Source organism: Juglans microcarpa x Juglans regia, chromosome 2D (genome assembly GCF_004785595.1).
Source record: "Juglans microcarpa x Juglans regia isolate MS1-56 chromosome 2D, Jm3101_v1.0, whole genome shotgun sequence".
Taxonomy (NCBI): Eukaryota; Viridiplantae; Streptophyta; class Magnoliopsida; order Fagales; family Juglandaceae; genus Juglans; species Juglans microcarpa x Juglans regia.
In genome coordinates this window covers 39,863,948-39,888,339 of record NC_054596.1, presented here as the reverse complement: position 1 = coordinate 39,888,339, position 24,392 = coordinate 39,863,948, and the positions used below count along the sequence as shown (strand labels likewise).

General features: G+C 30.2%; 1 protein-coding gene across 1 annotated transcript; it reads right to left on the bottom strand.

The window, feature by feature from the left end:
* Window positions 1–10,468: 10,468 nt before the first annotated feature.
* LOC121248901 (pyrophosphate-energized vacuolar membrane proton pump-like) lies at window positions 10,469–17,010 on the bottom strand. Its single transcript, XM_041147508.1, has 8 exons — window positions 16,621–17,010; window positions 13,686–14,260; window positions 13,220–13,599; window positions 12,772–12,858; window positions 12,350–12,680; window positions 11,327–11,737; window positions 11,134–11,193; window positions 10,469–11,030 (listed from the first exon to the last, which is right to left on the bottom strand). The coding sequence occupies exons 1-8, from the start codon at window positions 16,877–16,879 to the stop codon at window positions 10,827–10,829; spliced, it is 2,307 nt and encodes a 768-aa protein (XP_041003442.1). The 5' UTR covers window positions 16,880–17,010; the 3' UTR covers window positions 10,469–10,826.
* Between the last annotated feature and the right edge of the window lie 7,382 nt (window positions 17,011–24,392).

Sequence of the window (24,392 nt, the reverse complement as noted above, 5' to 3'; positions counted from 1 at the left end):
AGAGTGGAATAGTGAGAAATATAAAAAAAAAAAAATGAGTAATTATAAATAAGGAATGAATACCATTCATTATTGGCATTGCCTTTATTTCGCATGAATGAATCACGTGGTGGAAAAGGAGTGTTGATAGCAACAAAAATGTCCTTCTCAACGGAGCATGGGGCCTTGGCTTGTTGCATCCCTCTTAAATATAAATCGAACTCAACGTTTGACACGTTTGGATGTTGAAATATCATTATAATTTTTTTAAATTTTTATATAAAATATAATAAATAATTTATTTTTATAAAATTTAAAAATAATAATAATATTAAAAAATAATATTTTATTTAATTTTTAATTTTTATCTAAAACATATCATTTCATCTCAATATCTAAATCGCATCTTAATTGTCTAGGTCGTTCCTATATTCTATTTACAGCTTTTAAAAGAATTATACTCAAAATCAGATTGAGGAAGTGTTTGCAGGTTTGTTGTCCAAGTCCCTCGTGTCTAGTTTCTAACGAATATGATGCTACTATAGTGGGACACAAGCAGAGAAATCACGTCTGGTTGCTCCCTTCTATCTTTTTATACTCATTAAAAATAAAATATTTTCTTTATTATATAATAGGTTTGATTTTACAGAATTTTTTATAATTAAAACATTTTTTTTATCTAAATTAACTAATAAAATATTACTTTAAGTTTATTTATTTGTTCTCTAACTTATTTATATCTTTTTTTTGGTTCAAAAATATTATATATCTCTTGCTATTAATAAGTTTGCATTAGCTTTGAATTCAAATAAGAGAATATTCCATGTGATAGATATTTTATTATGCGCATATACATATATATAGTTTTGCTACTCATTATGCTCACATACTGCACACCACATTTTATTTTATTTTATTTTTAATTTTTATTTATTTTACTCTTCTTAAACTTATTAAATTTTTCTACTCATGATCCATATATCATACATTATTTGGTAAGAGAAAAAATAAAATAAAATAAAATAAAAATGTGATGTGTAGTGTGTAGAGATGATGAATAAAAATTTTCATATATATATATATATATCTACTCTATTATAATAAGTGACTATCTAACTGTGAAAAGTAATTTTTATTGTTTTTCCGTTAACTTTTGTTGTTTTTCTGTTAAGTCATGTTTTACCAAAAGGCCCTTAAAACTCTTGACCATTTGACGTATAGTTTCTTTATAGATTTTAATGAAAGATCTTGTTTTACCAAAAGGTCCTTAAGACCCTTACAGTTTGACGTGTAGCTCCCTTGTAAAATTTAATGAAAGATCATGTTTTGCCAAGAGGCCCTTAATAGTCCCGCGGCGCACATGAATTGACGTCTCTTTTTCATATTCTTTTTGTTGACAGTGTACTAATTTTTTTTTCTTTTTTTGTTTCAATTTTTTTTTAAAATAAAAAAATTAAAATGACTTTATTCTTTAAAACAAAAATGCTTTAGAGCATTCTCAGTGTAAAATTCAACTTTAAGTAAATTTAACTAATAAAATACTTAAAACACTCAATATATAATATTAATTAGAATATAATTAATATTAATATTGAATATTATTAATTTGATTAGAATATAATTATTATTAATATTTTAATTAGTAGAACTATAAAATGTGATAAAAATAAAAATTACAAAAATTATTAAATTAATAATATGTTATTATTATATAGATAGTAAATAGACAATCTAATATGGATGCAGACCAATGCTCATATTTTGCTAAAGTTTAGATTTTTTTCATATTTATTTTTTATCTTTCTTTAACCTTATATTTTTTTCAGACAAATAAGTTATTGATTTTTTTACTTTTTTCTATTAAAATTATTATATCAAGTACACTCCGAGACTAAATAGCCGGAAGCATTTTCTAGTATATATATATATATAGAGAGAGAACAATATACAGAAGTAACAAGTAATTTAAGGATTAAATATTAATTTATTGTAGAGATAGAACGAAGTAGAGAGAGTAAAAAGTAAAGAGTGGGATAGTGAATAATATAATAATAAAAAAAGGGGTAATTGAAAATAAGGAAGGCATACCATTATTTGCTTTGCCTTTATTTCTTAGTAGAAAAATACTTTACATCATGTTTAGCATCAGCCAAACTATACCTTACGTGGCATGAGCTAAACCACTCATCCCAAACTCTTTGAATTCGAAATATTATCAGGCTAGTTTCTAATGAATAGGATGCTATTATAGTGAGACTCAAGTAGAGAAATCACATCTGGTTGCTTCCTTCTACCTTTTTCTTTATTTTATAATAGGTTTGATTTTACAAAATTTTTTTATAATTAAAACATTTTTTATCTAAATTAACTAAGAAAATATTGCTTTAATTTTATTTATTTGTTCTCTAAATTATTCATATCTTTTTTTTGGTTCAAAAATATTATATATCTCTTGCTATTAATAAGTTTGCATTATCTTTGAATTCAAATAAGAGAATATTCCATGTGATAGATATTTTATTATGCGCATATACATATATATCAATATATATATATATAGCTTTTCTACTCATTATCTTCTCACACCACACACCATATTTTATTTTAATTTATTTTATTTTTAATTTTTATTTATTTTACTCTTCTTAAGTTTATTAAATTTTTTTACTCATCATCCATATATCATACATTATTTGATAAGAGAAAAAAATTTAAAAAAAAAGTGATGTGTAATGTGTAAGGATGATGAATAAAAATTTTCATATATATATCTACTCAATTATAATAAGTGACTATCTAACTGTGAAAAGTAACTTTTGTTATTTTTCCGTTAACTTTTATTATTTTTCTAATAAGTCTGTTATGTCCTGTTTTACCAAAAGGTCCTTAAAATTATTACTATTTGACGTGTAGCTTCCTTGTAGAATTTAATGAAAGATCTTATTTTACCAAAAGGTCCTTAAGACCCTTAATTGTTTGACGCGTAGCTCTCTTGTAGAATTTAATGAGAGATCATGTTTTACCAAAAAACCCTTAATAGTCCCGCGGCGCACATGAATTGACGTATCTTTTTCATGTCCTTTTTGTTGACAGTGTACTAATTTTCCTTTCTTTTTATTTTAATTTTTTTAAATAAAAAAATAAAATGACTTTACTCTTTAGAACAGAAACTCTTTAGAGCATTCTCATTGTAAAATTCAACTTTAAGTAAATTTAACTAATAAAATACTTAAAACACTCAATATATAATATTAATTATTAATTTAGTTAGAATATAATTAATATTAACATTAATATTGAATATTATTAATTTGATTAGAATATAATTATTATTAATATTTTAATTAGTAGAACTATAAAATGTGATAAAAAGAGAAATTAAAAAAATTATTAAATTAATAATATTTTATTATTATATAAATAGTAAATAGATAACCCAATATGGATGTAGACTAATGCTCATACTTTGTTAAAGTTTAGATTTTTTTTTAATCTTTATTTTTTGTCTTTCTTTAACTTTATATTATTTTTTTTTCAAACAAATAAGTTACTGATTTTTTTATTTTTTTTCTTAAAATCATTAGATCAAGTAAATCTCAGGACTAACGTATCCGGACCGTTTCCTAGTATGTGTGCATATATATAAATATATATATATATATATATATATATATATTATATATATGCAGACATACACAAACAACAACATATAGAAGTAACAACTAATTTAAGGATTAAATATTAATTTATTGTAGAGATAAAGCGGAGTAGAGAGAGAGTAAAAAGTAAAGAGTGGAATAGGGAGAAATATAATAATAAAAAAAGGGATAATTAAAAAGGATAAATATAGATAAAAGTTATTATTGGGAATAATCATTTTACATACATGATGTGGTATCATCTAAACCATAAATCTCTTAAGTCTAAAATAAAAAATAAAAAACTAAAAATAGTCAGTATAAAATATATACTGTTACAGTAATTTTTCCCTATCATTAATCAATTAAAAATAATGAATGAATACCATTATTGGCATTGCCTTTATTTCTTAGTATTAAAACACGTTACATCAGACACTCTTTGGCATCAGCCAAACCACATTTTACGTGGCACGAGCCAAACCACTCACTTCAAACACTCCCAATTCGAAATACTGCCAAGCTATAAGGAGAGATGATAAGGGAGAAATTGAGTATAGATAGAGACATGAGGAGTGTGTGTGAGAAAGAGAGAGAAGTGAGTAATCTGGAGTACAGCTCTCCTTAAGGGAACACTTTATTTCACATGAATGAGTTACGACGTCACGTGGTGGAAAAGCAAAGCAGTGTTTTATAGCAATAAAAATGTCCTTCTCAACGGAGCATAATGGGGTATTGGTTTGTTGCATCCTCTTAAATATAAATCGAACTCAAACGGATTTTATAAAAATAAATTTATAAATTATATATTTATTTATAAATTTATTTTTTATGAGACTTTTATATAGATATAATAACTTTTAAAAATTATTTTTCCTTTTATGAGAAATTAATGGTGGGAATCCTCACTTTTATATCCTATGTTTTCTATTATTGCCTAAAACAAAATTTCCATACATTTGCAAGTGACCATGGGCACTTGTTTTATGTAATTAAGAGCTAAGATGAGGCCAAACTCGTGTTGTACTCATTATCATGAGGAAGTCATAAAAAGGGCATTCTAGTCCCAAGGAAAGGAACAGACATTCACGGGTACAGAGTGAAGAAACAATCATGTCATTTCCTTAATTTTGTCCACTTCAAACATTGTCCTGTCGGCATTACCTACTGCCTAACTCTGCCGTTTAAAGAGTCGGGCTACTTGACCATTAGTTATTTTTATAATTTTTTTTTATTCATATCCTTTTTATATTTTTAAATATTTTTTAAAAATAAAAAATATATACCAATACACTTAAAATCACTTTCTTAATTATTAAGTTAAAAAAAAAAATTCCGAGCGATCAAGTAGATTGGTGGACAAAGTCGATTTTCCTTCCATAAAAGCTATAGACCCATAGCACATAATTTCCACTATCTCATTTTAGGAATACTTCATCTTTCATCTAAGGGTGCTACCCGAGTGGTGCGGCCCTCGCCCTACTACTTGGGGGTGGGGTTACTCCGCCTTGTCCCCCTCTTAACCCATTATTTAAAAATTTTTTAGTTTAAAAATATTTTTTAAACCCAAGTTATAATATAGTTTAAAATATAAATTGAAATTTATACATTAAAAAAAATATAAACTCATAAGAGTTATATTTTAGATTGCCTTGACCTTCTAGGCCAACTAATATATATAAGGTCAAGGCAATACGACAATGATAGTTAAATAATGTATTACTTAACTATCATCATTATTATAATTTGGGTCTTCTATATAATTGTTAGCTTAGGAGGCCAAAACAATCCATTCACTTAAGATTGAATTCAAGTTTTTAACAAATTGTATATTTATATACAATATATTTATATAAATATTAAAAATTATAATTTTTTATATTAAAAATGAGAGGAGTGTGGACCGGGGGGGGTGGGGCCTCGCTAGGGTCAATCCGCCTCTCGCCCCCGCATGCAGTGTTCTATGCAGGGCGGGGCGGGACCCCGCTGCCCACCCCTACTTTCATCTGCCTATCCAAACCATAGAAAATAAAATCTTATTTCATCTTTGATTTTTCAACCATTAACGATATTATTGTTATAGTTAATCTACTACAAAGTTTCATCTATCCTTACAGTATCACTACAGTAACGTTAACTACCACATTTTTAATATATATAATTATCTATTAAAATTTTTTATTTTATTGCAATATATAATTAGAAAAATATATCTAGAATTTTATAAAATATTATATAATAAATATGTCATAATATAAAAATATAAAAGTATATTTTGAGAGAGTCAAAATACTTATGAGTTTTTAATTTAATAACAGATATTATTTATTTTTAATATATTCATAATATTTTCCACCCAATAATTAAAAATACTTTTCAATAATTGGTGGGATTCACCATTTTATCAAATAGCCAAAAAGTTAAAACCATCTAATCTCATCTCACTATTCAAACACACGTTTTTTTTACAAACGATCTCATCTCATTTTAACTACATAACCAAACTATATCATCTCATCTTACACAAAATCAAAATATCTCGTTTCGTCTCATATAATCATTACAAATTTTTCAAACTCTCACATAATATATAGTAAACCATTTAACTTTTTCAAATTCTAAAACAAAAATTATATTAAAAAATTATATTATAACAATATTTTATTCAACTTTCAACAAAATATCTAATCTCATTTCATCTGAACTATGTAACCAAACGAGACCATTTTGCCTGATCAGCACTTGCAACATCATTTCTCTTCCCCTCCCTCCCAGCTTCTCTTTCTTTGAAAATGGAAATTATGTTATAACTGTCAGTAATTAGAGCTTAAGAAAAAATAGTAATCGGAGCTGGTATCTCTCTTATTTTCTTTTCATTTTTACCATTCTCTTAATTTCATGCCCTTGAATAAAAATAGACGACTCATCCACTGCTCCACTAAAAGAAACCACAGTATATATGCATCATTTCCTGAAATAAACAAGTTAAAGATAATGGCCCTTAAAAATAGTTATAAAAAAAAGTTGCAACAGTACTAAAAATCAGTTAAAGGTGTACTTAGAATAACAATGTAAGAAAAGTCTAATATTAAGATTCTTACAAGAGGAGTTATTTAGACGAGAGATTAGACTAAAAAAATGACGGATGAGAGTAATGGATGTTCTATGTTTAAGGGATATACTAAGTATGACATCGATGAGTGTAGAAGAAAATTAACTTGTATGGTTATCATGGACGAGCTACATTTTCAATTTGTGGAGAGGAAATGGTTCCAAGAGTATTTTGATTACTTGGAACATAGGTTTAATATTTTTTCTTGTCACATTATGACAAAGGATATTAAAAAACATTACCAAAAGGAGAATGATATGTTGAGGAGCCAATTGGCTCGTCAAGTTGTTTGCCTCACTACTGATACTTAGACATCCATCCAAAATTTTAATTACATTTCTTTGATTGTGCATTTCATTAATTGTGATTGGACACTATATAAGAAAATTGTGAAATTTTGTCAAGATTTTTATCACAAAAGTGAAATGATTGGGAAGGCCTTGGAAGCCACAATAAAAGAGTGAGGGTTAGCACAAGTTTTGACGGTTACAGTTGATAATGCATAGTCTAATGATATCGTATTAGGATATCTTAATACCTATCTTAGAGATATGAATAAGACAAACTTGGGTGGTGATTGTTTGCATGTTAGATGTACTGCACATATTTTGAATTTAATTGTGTCTAATGACTTGAAAGATATTGATGACTCGGTTGCACAAGTTATAATGGATGTGAGATTTGTGAGATCTTTTTCTGCTAAATTGGAAAAATTCAAAATTGCTACAATGAATGCAGGCATAACATCCAAAAATGGCTTTTGTAATGATGTTCCTACAATATGGAACTCAACCTTCTTGATGTTGAAAGGGGCCCAAGAATCTAAGATAGCTTTTGAATTACTGGGCGATGAAGACATCCAATATATTAGATATTTTGATGAGCACGGGGGATTATGAAAGCCTATTGATGATGATTGGGAGGTGATTGTTATCTTTGTAGATTTGTATAAGGATTTTCTATAATATAACATTGAAAATATATGGTTCTTTGTACCCGACATCCAATGAGTTCACTCTACAAATATGCTGGGTGAAAGAATAATTAGATGAGATGCGTATGAGTGGCCGTACTAGAGTGCGGGAAGTGTCATTGATGATAAGGGTCAAATATGACAAATATTGGGGGATTTGAGTAGGCAAAAGCTTTTGTATTATTTGGCTATTGTTCTTAACCCCCAGCTCAAGATTGATGGCATGATATATGGTTTAAAACTTGTGCACGGGACCGCATGGGCTGAACTTATTGGGGGCATGGTTGGAGACACCCTTAGTAAATTGTTTGATGAGTTTACAATGATTAGGAGTGGTAGCACACGCACATTTACACTTACATCTACACTTACCCCAGTGCCTTTTCCAGAAGTCGGGGCAAGAAAAAAGCGTAGGTTGGTGTGGGCCCAAAGCCTCTCATAAAACCCCCAACTAGTCCGTCAATCTACAGAGACGAAATCGGAGGTAGATTGATATTTGGCAATGGATATTCTCTCATATACGAAAATGTTTGATATATTAGTTTGGTGGAAGACCAATGCCGTGAAGTATCCCGTTCTTAGAGAGATAGCCCGTGGTATTTTGGTCATCCCTATTAGCACCGTAGCCTCATAGTCGGCCTTTAGCATCGGAAGGCGCATATTGGATCCATTCTGGAGTTATTTGTCTTCTACTACTGTTGAGACATTGATTTGCACATAAAATTGGATCAAATTGACTCAAATTCATGTTTCGGATATTCTTGACTTTAATGAGACCAACGAGGAGGAGGGTGGTAATCAGCCTAGATAGGGTAATCGTTGATTTATTTTATTTATATTCATTTCATCAGTATTAATTTTAAATTTAATTGTTGTAGCCATGCATGATACGACGTCTACTTTCACTGCAGTATGACTTCACCATATTGGACCCCGACCCCCATTAACATTTGCCATAGGTTTGTACAATTTGTATTGTCTCTTAATTTTTTTTCGTATTTATATAATTTTTGGTATATAATTGGTTTTATAATCTTCTTGTCATATACACACCTCAAGCCTCAAATTTCAATCATAATTCCAAGATGAAATTCAAATGATATATTCTCAATGTCGCATCTTGAATCTTGATCCCCATTTCATCTTTGTTAGTCAAATTTTAATTTGTAATTTTTTCATTTCTAATGGTTCTTTGTAATTTTAACTTTTGTTTCTTATTTATAATTCTAATTTATCTTCCTATTCAATTGTTAATATTTCAGATTTTATGATCTCACGACTCAAAGCAGGCAACACTAAATTATATTTCCACCATTGGCCACCCACCTCAAATGTCAATGTCAAAGTCAAAGTTCAAACAACTCACTTTTATCATTTATATTCAATTGTATTTAGATTTTACATATTCAGTTCTTTGTAATGTTGATACAATGTCCATTTTATGCTTATAATTTTGTAATTATTTTCTCTTAATTTGTATTATTGTAATAGTTTAGTTGTTATAGCTTTATTATAAATTGTATTATTGTAAATTGTAATAGCTTAGAAATTAGGACTTAGTATTAGTAATACTTCATTTTCTCTTAATTTGTATTTTTTATTGTAAATTCAATGCATTGTTTATTACTATTTAATTATTATACTTTTTTTTTTGTTTATTGGCGGGCCCAAAATAGCCAAGAAATAGCTTCTAGGCCCATGGCCCATTTGGGGGTGTGGTGGGCAGACGAATAGAGTATCCGCCCCCGCGCCTCGGTAACTGGACAGGGTACCCCGCCCCCGCACCATGGGGCGGGTGCCCGGAGTGAAAACCCCACCCCCGTCCCATGAGGGGCGGGGGTCACCCCACACCATACAGTGTGGATAGCACCTCTAGGCGAAAAGCCTTTAGCTTCTTAATGGTGTAAAAAAAATCAAAAAACTGGTTAAATTAGACCAGGTTTGATCCAATTTATAAACAGTCCGGTGCGATACCGGTTCAGAATATATATTTATAATTTTTTATATTATATTATATGCTAAACTCCATTTTTGGTAATGAATTGGTGCGATATCGATTCTTAAATTTACAAAACTAGATTGAACCAAAACCGTTACACCCTGGCTTCTTTAGTTGTAACTTATGTGCATAAATAAGCAATGGCATCTCCAAGTTGATATTTTTGAAGTTTATGGTCGAAAGAGTCTCTAGATTTCTCCAATAATTTGATTTGATAATTCTCGAACATATTTGTTGCAAGACCTATTATTTGACCTCAGAACATATTCGTTAATCAGATTCCTCCATTAGAATCATCAATCATTAGAAGTTACGTTTTCATTATTTTCTCCGTAAGAAATAGTTGAAATTTCTTTCAGTAAAAGACCAAACAAAAATTAGAACATTTCCGTGATCCATTCAAAAACTCTTAGCTCCTTATCAATCCAACTCTCGAGTCTGCTTTGATGGTTTCAATGGATCTACAATTTCCTAAGCTCTAATACCAATAGATGCATCTCAAACTAGATGGGAAAAAGAATTTACAACAATAGGGCATGTGATTGGATTCAACCCTAAAATTCATCAATAATGATGCCTACTTGCCTGATATGGTACACACCTATTCGTTATCTTTCCAAGCATTATTATTTTATCACAGAAAAGGAAATATCAAAAGAAAGGAAAAGGACGCTCAATCCCCCAACTTTCTCAATCTTTTTTGTGATCTTCATTCACGCCAGAGTTTTCACCAAAATTCTATCTAAATAAATAAATAAAACAGGAAAGAAGCAATAATCTGTCTCACTATGAAGCATAATGAATAACATAGCATAGTTCCAACTCATGTTAAGATTGAACACTACCACATCATCGTTATCATCATCATCGTCATCAACCTCCTGAAAAGGAGAAATTTCCTTGCCAGTCCGACTCTGAGGGAGAGATTTTTTTTCAAAAGCTAAAATGTTCTAGACACTGGGTTATAACTTTTGCAAGGGAAAATACCACGAGAAAGAAGAATCGGCCAGAGAATGATGTGCGTGCGCAATTGGAAGACAAAAGGTGTAAGATGAAGATCATAACAAAAGGGTCAAATGATCAAATCATCCCCCTCCCCTTGTGTTTTTTTCTCATCCTTTTGTTTCAGATCTTAAAGAGAAGGCCACCATGTGTAGCAAAGAAGCGAGCAAACACGAGCGATTCGACCGCCATTAACTTGATAAGAATGTTAAGAGATGGTCCAGATGTATCCTTGAGTGGGTCCCCAATAGTATCACCAATAACAGCTGCCTTGTGTGGATCTGATCCTTTTGGACCAAGGGTTCTTGCATGCTCTGAAGCACCAGCCTATAATTGAAATCCAGAACATAAGCTATACCATAAAGCAATAGACCTCAATGGCCAGCTGGTCAAGAAAAGAATTACAAGTGACAAATCCAAAGTGCTTTACCTCAATATACTTCTTTGCATTGTCCCAGGCGCCACCAGTGTTGGATGCAGAGATAGCAATCTGTCAATGAAGACAGGTAAGAACATGAATGCCAAATCATATGACTGCAACCACACCTTTATGACCGTAAATAAAACTACCTTGTGATTTTGATTGAAAAGGTATGGCTACCTAGATTGCTACTTAGCATTACCTGAACACCAGAAACAAGGGATCCGGCAAGGACACCAGAGAGAGTCTCCACACCAAAAAGGATACCGACAATAAGGGGTGTGAGCATGACAAGGGCACCAGGTGGGATCATCTCTTTGATGGAAGCATCAGTGGAGATCTTAACACAGGTAGCATAGTCAGGCTTGGCAGTGCCCTCCATGAGACCTGGGATGGTATTGAATTGCCTGCGCACTTCCTCAACCATCTTCAGAGCTGCACTTCCCACACTCTTCATCGTCATGGCAGAGAACCAGTAAGGAAGCATTGCTCCCACAAGCAAACCGATGAACACTTTCGGAGACAATACGTCAACTGTTGAGATTGCAGCACGGCTCACAAAAGCACCAAAGAGGGCCAGGGACACCAGAGCAGCTGAACCAATTGCGAAGCCCTAAAATAAAAGCACAAATTAAGGGTTCTGAATTGGATTAAAAACTAGTTTTGGGTTATGCAATAATGTATTTTGGTCGTGTAGTTTTCCCATCTCGATCTTGGACTTGTAGCGAGTAAAATCATATTTGACAACACAACACAATACAATCTTGGACTTGTACTTGATAAAATTTAATGCTTCTCGCAAAATATTAGTGCAGAGAAAAAATATTATTCCTAAGCATCAAAACAGGACAAGGCAAAAGCCAGCGCTCACGTAGTTCTCCCATTTCTCAAGTTATGTGAACTGCTTATAGATTGGTCCCAGTGAAAAACCAAGGAAAACCACCAGTCAAGTGTCAGCATATCAATATCCCACAGAGTGCACCCACCCGTATATTAATTATTAACATGCTTTTGAAAACCAATTAAAAAAAAAAAAAAGGAAAAGAGCATGTTTCTATAAAAAGTTCACCCCACCCCAAAAATGAAACTCCAAGAAACGAACAAGTCAAGTGTGGACAACGGTCTCCCACCCCCAACCAAAATGAAGCAGGGGATAAAGACCAGCACCTTACACATACTAGTAAATGAAAATGGAGGCGTGTAGGGTTTGAGAGACTTTTCAAACCTTTCCAATAGCAGCAGTGGTGTTCCCTGCAGCATCAAGGGCATCAGTCCTCTCTCGGATCCTGTGGCTCATGCCAGCCATCTCAGCAATGCCTCCCGCATTATCACTGATTGGACCATATGCATCAATGGCCAATCCGGTAGCTATGGTACTCAGCATTCCAAGGGCAGCCATAGCAATACCATACATAGCAGCAAAGCTGAAACTAACATAGATGCCAACAGCAATTGCAAAGATAGGAACAATGACAGATTTGTAGCCCAATGCAAGGCCAAAAATGACATTAGTAGCAGCTCCAGTCCGGCAGGAATCAGCAACATCTTGAACAGGACTGCAAGAAATAATGTAAAGCAAGAGTTACTTTAGAACATCGTTAAACAAAAATAGAAAGGAGAATACCTAAATGCTGCCAAGACTAGTACCTGTATGCATTGCTAGTGTAATACTCAGTTACAAATCCAATAATAAGCCCAGCCCACAAACCAACAGCGACGCACAAGGACACTTGCCTGCATACACAAAACAAAGACAACATCTCTGAAGGGTGCTTGGATGTCCCAAATAACCAAAACAATTCCTATAAACATATTCAACTAAAGCAGAAAAACATAAAGCTGCAAAATGCCTCCTCATTTGATGCAAATGGAGTACCAAAACAAGCAATGCAAACAATACGCCCTCCATCCCCCATATAAGCGTCTTGATTTGAAAAGGCATGATGATTAATGAAAATAAGAATGTCTAATGAACTTTCTAAAAATGCCTTTAATTCTATATTAGAATTGGGCATGACTTTGAATGCTAAATTTGCTCCCCCTCCCAAAATTTAAAAAAAAAATAAAAATAAAAACACAAGTCAATAAAGCTTACCAATTCTTCACAACTTTCTGAGTTCCAAAGTTGAAGATGGTGAAGGAAGATGGGAGTGCAATCCAACTAACAATTGCAACCCCAACGGTCATCAAAATAGTGGAAATGATGAGCTGCCTCTTCAATGCTGGCTCAATTTCTTTCACGTCCTTGATTTCAAAGAAATCCGTTGCAAATAAGGTGGTGATCAAACAAACAAGGATACCCACAGAACTAACAATGAGAGGGTATAGCATTGCAGTAAAGTCGTGATTGATCCCAAAAGAGGAGATAGATGCAACAACCAGGGCAGCGCAGGTGGACTCAGCATATGAGCCAAAAAGATCAGATCCCATACCAGCTATATCCCCAACGTTATCACCTACGTTATCAGCTATGACCTGACAAAATAGAAGTCATTCAAATATAGAACAGGAAAAGAGCCAGTTAAGAAACTAAAAAATTTCCGTGAAGCAGAGATCCTTACAGCTGGATTTCTAGGGTCATCTTCAGGAATGTTCCTTTCAACCTTGCCAACAAGATCAGCACCAACATCAGCAGCTTTAGTATAGATACCCCCACCAACTCTGCCAAACAGAGCCATAGAAGATCCACCAAGACCATAACCAGTTATAGACTCAAAGAGGCCCCCCCAATCATCGCCATAGTACAGCTTAAAGAGATTGATGGTAATGTAAAGCACCAAAAGACCATTGGCAGCAAGGAGAAAGCCCATGACTGCACCTGATCTAAATGCAATAATAAATGCCTTTCCAACACCCTTTCTTGCCTCCAAGGTGGTTCTGGCATTTGCATAGGTAGCGATTTTCATCCCGAGGAAGCCAGAAACCACTGAAGTGAAAGCACCAAGCATGAATGATATGGTACTGAAGATGGCAGTCGCAAGAGCAGGCTTGCACAGCTTGGTTGCATCATACGTGCAAGGCTGGTTGCTTGTGCTAAAACCCTCCACAGAGCCAAGGAAAAGGAATATCAATGCAGCAAAAGCCACCATGAAAATACCAACATACCTATACTCCGTAAATAGGAAGGAGGTTGCTCCTGTAATATCCAGGCACCAAAAATTAGGCCTTGTTTGGATAATGAGTTGATCTCAACTCATCTCATCTCATCTCATCTCATTATTACAACTTTTCCAAATTCCCAAACAAAATACAATAAACAATTCAACTTTTTCAAATCCCAAAATAAAAATAATATTCTAACAAACTTTCATCTCAACTTTCATATCAGCTCACTGTCCAAACCACCCCTTAGTGATCCCCAAGGCACTTTTAAAAAGATTGGGGATGAAGTTTGGAAACAAAGAAAATGAGAAAATTACCATGCCACGATCACAACGAATATAACAACAACAGAAAGAGCAGTTGATAAAATGGAATCTCCACATATGTAACATGCTGAAAGCAAAAACAATACCATCTTCACACAAATTTGATGGTAACTTCAACCATTTTTCATTTCATGGGCTTGATAGCAACTTAAAGCAGAGATAAATCTTGTCAAGAATCAAGGCGTATACAAGAAGTTGAATGATGCTAGAAATCAATGATGATTCAATCATAAGACAAAATTAGGAGAAACAATTAAATCTCAAACATTATATACATCCTCAATTTTTTATTAACACCAAGGAATGTTTACTCATCTATAGTAACATTCAGAGGCTGAGGAATATTGGATCTTAAGCATTCTATCCTTCGTAAAACCTAAATGAACAAGGGACCCATGAAGTATCAGACCCACTAAATATATTCTAAATATTGAATATCGATATTTTCTCTTTTTTTGATAAGTAATATAGATATTTTCTCTATACCCTAGGAATAGCAGAAAAGGTCCCTCGTAGTCGTATCAAATTGTTTAAACTCATCCGGAATAAACTGCCACAATGGCCCTCAAATGAAGTGCCCCCTCCAGGACAGGATATAACACCACCAAAAATGCTAATTTCATGTTACAATGATTTAGAGGTTATCTTCAAATACGTGAACATGATAAAGAACTCCAAACAAAATGTGAAAATAGCATTCTCATTGTCCATGCAATAAGGACATGTCAAACAAATTACAAATAATTAAAATTAAGAAAAGGAGAAATAATTTTAAAAGAGGAAAGTCGAGGACATTATCTACTTAAACAACAGGCATTAAACCCTCAGACAGTGTACGATTAAAGGTATCTATGGTTAAAGTGATCAAGTCAATAAAGGCTTATAAAGTAGGCGACATGATAAGTACATCCAACCACTATTAGTTCAGACTTCTCTAAATCTAGAAATGTGAATGAAGCTGTGAAAAGGTGGCTAATCAGCACATATACCCTTCATAAGGTAATTGCCATTCTCCCCATGTGGGAGAAGTTTAATTATTCTGTACACCCAGTGTAGAACTACTTCGTTTCACCAGTGTTGTGGACCCCACCTATGGGAGACAATGTCAGGGAATACTACAACGAGTGTATTGAATAATTTATCATACGGGGAATGAGCGAACTGCAAAGAGATTGAGATAGACATGTTTGAATATCTCACGAAAACAAGCACAGAACATAACATTAAAGTTCAACAATGACAAAGAGTCCAAAGTCTAGTGTGATTTGGCACATGTATTAGCATAAATAGATCATTAGTATTCTATACATGCATGAGAGAGAGTGTGCAAGATCGAACCCAGGCCCTCACATATACAACGAATAAAGAATAATAAACAGTAAAGAGATCAATGAACTTGACAGCGCATAAACAATAAGATACGATAACAATGAGAATTAATGTTGATCAGAAAACATAGTATTAAATTTCCCAGTGGGGCCAGATTCCAGAAACATGAGATATGATAACAATGAGAATCAAACATTAAACCATATAATGGGAAAAAAACACACGAATTAAACATGCTATGATCATCACATCTTACTCAACAGTCAACACCACTCCATTAATTTATTAATATACTTTCCAAGAGAGAGAATAAATAAATAAACACGAGTCCAGCTACATAGAAGCCCACACTCTGTACACCACTTCTAAAACATGTGATTTTACTTTTTTATCTTTATATTTCATGGCTTATATTTAGAATTTTAGATTGTTGCTTTCTTTCAAACACAAACCCTAGTGACAGAATACCGACAAGGCGTCATAAATCAAAATAAAACGCTTTGAATGGAAGAAATTAATTCCAAGACGTAATCTCAAAGCATACAAATCCGGAAAAAAAAAATCAACAAACAAAAACACCTAGAGATCTAACAAAAACTCCCCGGAAAAGCTCTGAAAACAGAAAGAGAACTAAATAAAAAAGAAATCGAGTGTTTTGAAGTGCAAGCTCAGAGAACAGAAAGTGAGCTAATTAAAAAATAAATTGAGTTTTGCAAGTTGAAGAACAGAGATGAAAAACCTTCGGAGATGGCGTTCTGGATGTCGGCGCACTTTAGGACGACGCTGTGATCGTTGAGGCCATCCTCTTCCTCGATGAGGTATTCGGCGTAGCCATTCTTGCCGGAGCCACTGTTGGCACCAGCGGAGTCAAGGCCTCCCGGCGAGAGCTTGACTCGGGAGACGATAAGCCACTGGAGCAGCGCGAAGGCGATTGCCACCAACGAACACGCCGGAATCAGAATCTCCGTCCCGATTGCTGGCAAGAGCGTCTCACCCATGGCCAAACAGACGCAATATTAAACAAACAAACAAACAAACAAAACCACCAACAGAGATTGTGTACCCGAGGAGAGTTTCTGGGGATCGAATGAAATGAAATAAGAAAGGAGGACGAAGCTCGCAACGGAGGAAGGCTTTATATATAGATATAGATAGATAGAGAGAGAGAGAGAGAGAGAGGGGATACCGGAGGGTACGAAAAATATTCGATTTTTAATAATATTTTTGGAATATGTCTGTCATATTAATTATAAAAAATATATATATTTAATTCATTATATTTTCTAATTATGAGTTAAAAAGAGTGTTACTGCCAACCATACCCTGCTGTCCAACCGAACGGTTAATTTTAGACATCCAAAACTAACACGGTTTCTTTTCTTTTTTTATTTCTACATCTAACACCACAGATCCATTTACTTTACCCAAAAAAATAAACTATTTTTAGCATTTTTTTTTTTTTGTTTTAACATTAAAATTGAGATATAGTAGTTCTTACAATATCCTCTTTATACATCAAATAAATGACCTAAAACTTTTATAATGACCGATTCTTTTGACTCGATTTCACGTGAATTTTTTTCAAAAGAATCACGTGTACAATAATTATTCACAATCTTTAATAAAATTAGAAAATGCTAGTTGAATTTATTAAAGTCACTGATAAAAGTGATTGATTGATATTTTTTTTTAATTTTTTTTACTTAATGATTAAGAAAGTAAATATTAATAAATTGATATTTTTTTATATTTTTAAAAACTTTTTAAAGATATATAAAAAAATGATTAAAAAAATTAAAAAATACACTTACACTTATCAATTGAAATCTTCGATTGAATTATCGACTCCTGTAGTACTACTCAATAAAATTTTAGTATCCAAACATGTCTATTGAGTAGAATGTAAATTTTTGTACACGTGTAAAAATGTTAGTTAAATATTTCTTTTAATTTCTTTCTTTTTTTTTTTTATGGAAAATGGACCTTATCCATCAAAATCTTAGCATGTGGTTCAAAAAATGGAAGCATGATATTTTTTTTAGAATTATTATTATTATTATTATTATTATTTGGAGAGGAATAACAATCGCATACCAAATAAATATCAAATCATCTGTTCCTACACCCACCTTCCTAAGTTTGGTAGATTCATAAAACATCCACATCAACCTTAATAATATCTTGACGTGGTGCCTTTATCTCACTACGACATGCTGCTTAAAAATAAGAAGAAATTTTATAGGCAAGATTTATATTATATATTTATATGTAATTTGTCATTTTTTACTTTTATTTTAATGTTTAAATGTATATATAAAAATATAATAATAAAAATAATAAACTACATATTAATTAAATATATATGTGATAAAAATGATAAATCATATATTGATTAGGTTGATTTGCATGGTATAAGTTATTTATAGCATTTCTCAAAAATAAGATACCAAAAATTAAATTACCAAAAAAGGTTTTTTGTTTTTTATTTAAAGATACCAAAAGACCATGTTATCAACAAAACAACCTGGTAGAAACGACATCGTCCTTTTAAGAACCTTATCAACACACGACGTGGTCATGTGGAAAGGATGACTTGCGTCCCGTGATGTTGAGAATTTCGTAAATGTTTTTGTCGTCTACGTTTTTTGTGTGTGAGGCTGAGGTGGCATTTTATTCGGATAACTCTCACAAGGCGTATGTTAGACGCTTGCATTACGTGTCCGAATCGGCTTCTTCTCCACTATTATTTATTTTATTTTAATAATATTTTATATTAAATTAAAATTCCCACCCTCCTATCAACTTTTCTGTGTCTTTATTTTATTTTTTTCTTAGGGTGATTTTGTGAATAATGTAAGTCCGTTTCATTCGAAAATAATTTTACCTTATTTCATCTGATTTTTATCTTATTATTATAAATTTTTAAAATTTATATAAAAAATATAATAAATAATTTAATTTTTTCAAATCTTAAAATAATATATATTAAAAAATAATATTTTATTTAATTTTTAATTTTAATCTAAAATTATCTCATCTCATTCTCATTTCGCAGTACTTTTAAAAGGTGGCCCACCAGTTATATTCTGATTATCGCTAGTGTTACATCAACGTAGAAAAGATTCTCATATTCGAGTTGAGTAAAAAATAAAATATTCATAGATTCCTGTTTCAATAATGCTTCAAAGAATGCTATAAAAATATATTTTAGTTTAAATTTTCTAAAGTTGCATTCGAATAAAAAGAATTTGGATTTATATTTAAATCTTAAATTAATCGTTGAGTCTTAAGATTTTAAAACTTTAAGGAAAATATTATACATATTTATAATTTTATTTACATAATCATATGTGTTAATGTGTCCGCTATTAAAAATAACGAAAATTTCAAATTTTAAATTTGATATTTTAAATTTCAAATTAAAAAAGAGAATACACGTAAAATTGTATTCACATATTATTTAATTTTTAAAACTTGTTTAGTTTTTGTAGAAATCTAAATATAGATTTTAATATATGATTCACATAGGAGATCTGGATTATAAAAGCCTAACGCGCCATAAATTATATCCAATCCTTAAAATGTTATTTTCACCGGTTTTTTACAAGCGTATGGTACAGTTGGCCCATGAAAAATTTGTGAACAAAATTTCATTTCTAAACTTAAGTTTTGTTTGGAATCTCAACTCACCTAAACTTATCATTATAAATTTTTTAAATTTTAATATAAAATATAATAAATAATTTAACTTTTTTAAATTTTAAAATAATAATAATATTATAATAATATTTTATTATCTCAACTCAATTTAATATCTAAATGTAGCCTTGAGGTAATTATAGATTTCATAATTCATTTTCTCAATTGTGGATATGGTATCTAGACTGTAGAATTGAAAGCTTGTTTTAAATACTTTATTTTTAAAATTTTCATACCCAATTAAAATGTCATGTATATTTAAATTTATAATAAAAATAATTTTATATTCTAATCTATCATATTAAATTATGTTAATTTATAAATTTATTTTTATGAAATTTTATTACGATTAAAACATATTTTTAATAGATATATCATGTCATATTGAAATCGTCCGAGTACGTGAGTAGAGGCTTCTCTTTTCCTAGTCAATGTGTGTGTTCAACTTGGAATGCCTTGAGCTTTATAGAAAGCTGCAAACTTGTCTGAGAAGTTACACAAAAGTGCTTTTCATAGCCTGGTTTAAAAACTCAAAACTGTTCGTTTCTCGCGTCCCAAAATTTACTTAAAAAGTAAAAGTTTTTACGATCATCATCATCTCATCTTATATAATTATATTAAATTATTATAATTTTATTAAATTTTTATATAAAATAAAATAAATTATTTAATTTTTTCAAATTTTAAAATAAAAATAATATTAAAAAATATTTTATAATAATATATTATTTAATTTTTAATTTTTATCTCAACTCATATCATCTCGTATCATTTTAACTACGAAAACAAACTAGACAAATTAAACTTTTTCAAACTCTACTTAATTCACGAGTAAATTAGGCTTTTTCAAAAGTTTTAGGGACTTTAGAGATCAAGCCATATCAATCGCAGCCATTAGTCATATATATTATCTGATGCTATCTATATATGCAACATTACTTGCATGCTGGGTGGTAAAAGAACTTGAGTCCTGCTAGGGGAGATGGCCCCAAGTATTTCTACCGAAAAATGTAAAATGTACTTTTATTTTTGTGTTTTTTAAGCAATTTTTAAATTCTTTTAAACATTTAGAAAAATTCACAAATTTATTTAAAAATACTTCGTCAACAATTAAAAAAAAATGAAATTAGTAGCTTTTGTCATCCTTGATGGATGCATCATTTCCGAAAGAACTTTGTTAGCATTAAACCGTAAACTATAGAGAATAATATAGATATAGTCTTAGAGTATTTAAATTATATATATAAAAAATAGTGTCTACAATTAAAAAATAAATGTTTTACGCGAATTCAAGATTTATTCAATTATTTTTTTTTAATACTTATAAAAGCAAATATCGTTTCTAACTACGTAGGACTGAAAAGTTAGCGGTGCTAATAAGCCTACTATCAGTTTAGACAATTTATATGACATTAATATTGGTGTAGACACAGTATATAAGAAGAAATTTCAATGGGGGAGTGAAAGGATAAGACTTGCCGAGAAAAAAAAGAAGGATAAGACATTTTTTATTAGAAAAAAAAAAAGAAAAAAGAAAAAGAAAGATAAGACTTTTCTGTCCTGGGTGGGTCAGTGGTCAGAGCGTGGGGCCGGCCCTAATCTCCCGGCATTGTGCCTTTAATTTGTGGGTCCGGCTACGTTTAGATGTTTAGATACTGATATGAATTGTGAATAGATTATTAGATCTCGTTAAAATATATTTAAATTTTTTAAATTAAGATGATTTTAATTTTTTTTTATGAGTATTAATTCGAGATGAGTTAAATTAAAAAAATTGCTACTCTCGACAGTTGAGTCTCGATTTTATTTATTTATTAAGGGATTAAAAAATATTTTTTTAATATTTAAGAATATAAAAATAATAATAATAATAACTTTTTTTTTTATCCTTATCGGACTGTCTCGTGCTACACCGTCGATGCGGTGGGTGTAGCACTGCTCGTTAAATTAACACAACGTGAATCACAACATTCCAGAACCACTTGTTTCGTAGAATGTTATTATTATCTCTTGACGGTTGCATTCGCGGTCTCAAATTACAGGCTCATCATTTCTTAAACTGCTAACGTAGTACGTACGTACATGTGGATCTGGTGGGGCGAGTTGCCTTTAATTTGGGCTACAAGTTAAAGCAACTTCTCATTATATATTGACAATGGCATCCAATGCCAGTCCGCTTCCGTTTAATTGTGACATGTCAAATTTATCGCGCCAAATTTTTTTTAGAATATAGAACTTTACTATTGCCTTTTAACTTCTTTAATATTTAGAAAAAGTTGGCCGTTCATTTAACAAAGTTATCTGCTGAGCTATTGTCAAAAGCATATATATATATATATATATATATATATATATATACTCTATTATAATAAGTAGTAATCTAATTATGAATAGTAATTTTTATTTTTTTGTTAACTTTTTTTATTTTTCTGTTAAGTCTGTTAAGTCTTGTTTTACTAAAAAACTTTAAAATCGTTTGATCATTTGACGTATAACTTCATTGTTGAATTTAATGAAGGATCATATTTTATTAAAAGGTCTTTAAGACCCTTGACCATTTAGCGTGAAGCTTTATTGTAGAATTTAATGAAAGATCATGTTTTACCAAAAGACCCTTAATGACCTCGTGGTTAGATACTTTGCTGAAATTTAAATTTTTTTTAATCTTTATTTTTTGTCTTTATTTAACCTTGTATTTTCTTTTACCAGACAAATAAGTTATTGAATTTTTTACTTTTTTTATTTAAATTATTATGTTAAGTATACTCTGAGACTAACACACCCGAGACCGTTTCCTAATTTATATATACACACACATAGAGGAGGGCTTATAACCAAGACTCATGAATTCTTTAACTTTTGATAATTTTATAGTCACACGAAATCACACTAAATTATTACTATTTAAATAATTAAATAAGAAATTTTAATTATAAATCGGTATAGATAAAATATTTTGTGCATATTTGGGATTACGGTGAAAAATATAACTTATAACTTCTAACTTAAATGATAAGTTCAACTATTAAACAGTTATTTACTGTTTGGTAAACATATGTTTAAAACAATTTCAAACATGTTACGTTTGTTTGAAAACAAATTGAAAAAGTTATTTTTAATATAAAAATGACGATTATTTGATTTTTTTTTATAGATTATGATTCATGACCATATCCTTAAAAGTTTAAAAGTTGTATGGGTATTTTCGTCCATTAACAATCTTTTTAAAATTCGAATTACGTTCTACGTTATATAAAAAAACACATTTGAGAAAAAACATAAAAAAAATATACTTTTTAGGTTATTTGAGATTAAAAAGTACTTTAATACAACTTAATTTTTCTATTAAATAGTTTTTAATATTATTTAAGCACTTTTTAAAACTCATAACGTAATTCTAAACAGACATTTAATAAAATATTTATATGACATAATTTAATTTAAGAGATAAATTCAAAAGTTTAAATCTTATAAATTAAATTTTATCATTTAAACAATATTGAGCATATAATAACTCTAATTAAATATATAAGAATTATAATTTTAAAACATCCTATAAAAATTTTATAGACATATATATATTATTATCATATCCAGTATCATAGAAGAAAGGAAGATAAGCATGACATGACGTGTTAGCACAAAGAATTTAATTGACAAAAGAGGACGGTTCCTTTGACAAAGTAATCCTCCACCGTCGAATTTTATAATCGATATCTTTTGAATCATTTATATCAATGAGTTCAGTTGAAGTGATTTTAGTTATTATTCACAGATTCGTTTGAAAGTTAAATTCAATTCAATTTATTTTAATTTATTATTTTAATTTTTTAAAATTTTAATATAAAATATAATAAATAATTTAATTTTTTTAAATCTTAAAATAATAATAATATTAAAAAATAATATTTTAATAATATTTTATCATGTCAACTCAGTTCAACATCTAAACGCAGCCTAAATTATCTAAATCTTCAAATATTAAATTTAAAAATAATAATTCTTATTGTGAACTTTTAGGTAAAATAATTATATATATATATATATAAATCATGCAAGTTTCCTATCTAGAGTCGGGCAACTCTGCCTCGCACACTCAAAATTATCGTTCCTTTATTTTTTTTTTCATTTCTTTTTTTTCATTTTTTTAATATATTTAAATATTTTAAAAAATAAAAAAATATTTTAATACACTTAAAATCACTTACATAATCACTAAATAAAAAAAAAAAATTAACAAGAGGTCAAATGAGCGGTAAGCTTGAGAGAGCAAAGTAGTTTTTTCCTTCCTACTTACATACGGAAGTGACTAATCCACCTTTTAAATTTTTGTTAATTTCTTTTTAAAGCTTTTGACAAAAAAAAAAAAAAAAAAAAAACGAAAAACAAAATACAAAATACAAAAATAACTTATTTGGATAACTTGAACAAAGATGAAAAAGAAAAAGGGAAATAAAAACTTCTTGCCAACTCATACTGGAAAAGAAAATTAGTAGATTTTTCTATATCTTTATCTTGATAGCTTCTATGAAAAAATAAAAAATAAATAAAAAATTTAAAAAAATGGATATTTTAAATTTTATATTAAAATGAAGCTAGGGAATACTTATCCTTAACACAATGCATAAAAATAATGTAAGACAATATTATTTTTTATAAGTTATTTTATAAAAATATCTAAAGATGATTATTATTTTTATTTGTCTCAATATATCTAAAAAGTAAAAATAACAAGTGTGGTCTCCACGGACCATGGGCTTTTGTGTCTTGATTGGTAGTTGTTATCCTTAACACGATACATAAAAATAATGT

Bases quoted from the DNA above. Each gene is read 5' to 3' on its own strand.
- LOC121248901 (XM_041147508.1), bottom strand. From the start codon at position 16,879: ATGGGTGAGACGCTCTTGCCAGCAATCGGGACGGAGATTCTGATTCCG. The intron at 14,261-16,620 runs GTTTTTCATCTC...TGGATATTACAG, and splicing joins CCAGAACGCCATCTCCGAAG to GAGCAACCTCCTTCCTATTT. The intron at 11,031-11,133 runs GTAAAGCACTTT...TTTCAATTATAG, and splicing joins ATGCAAAGAAGTATATTGAG to GCTGGTGCTTCAGAGCATGC.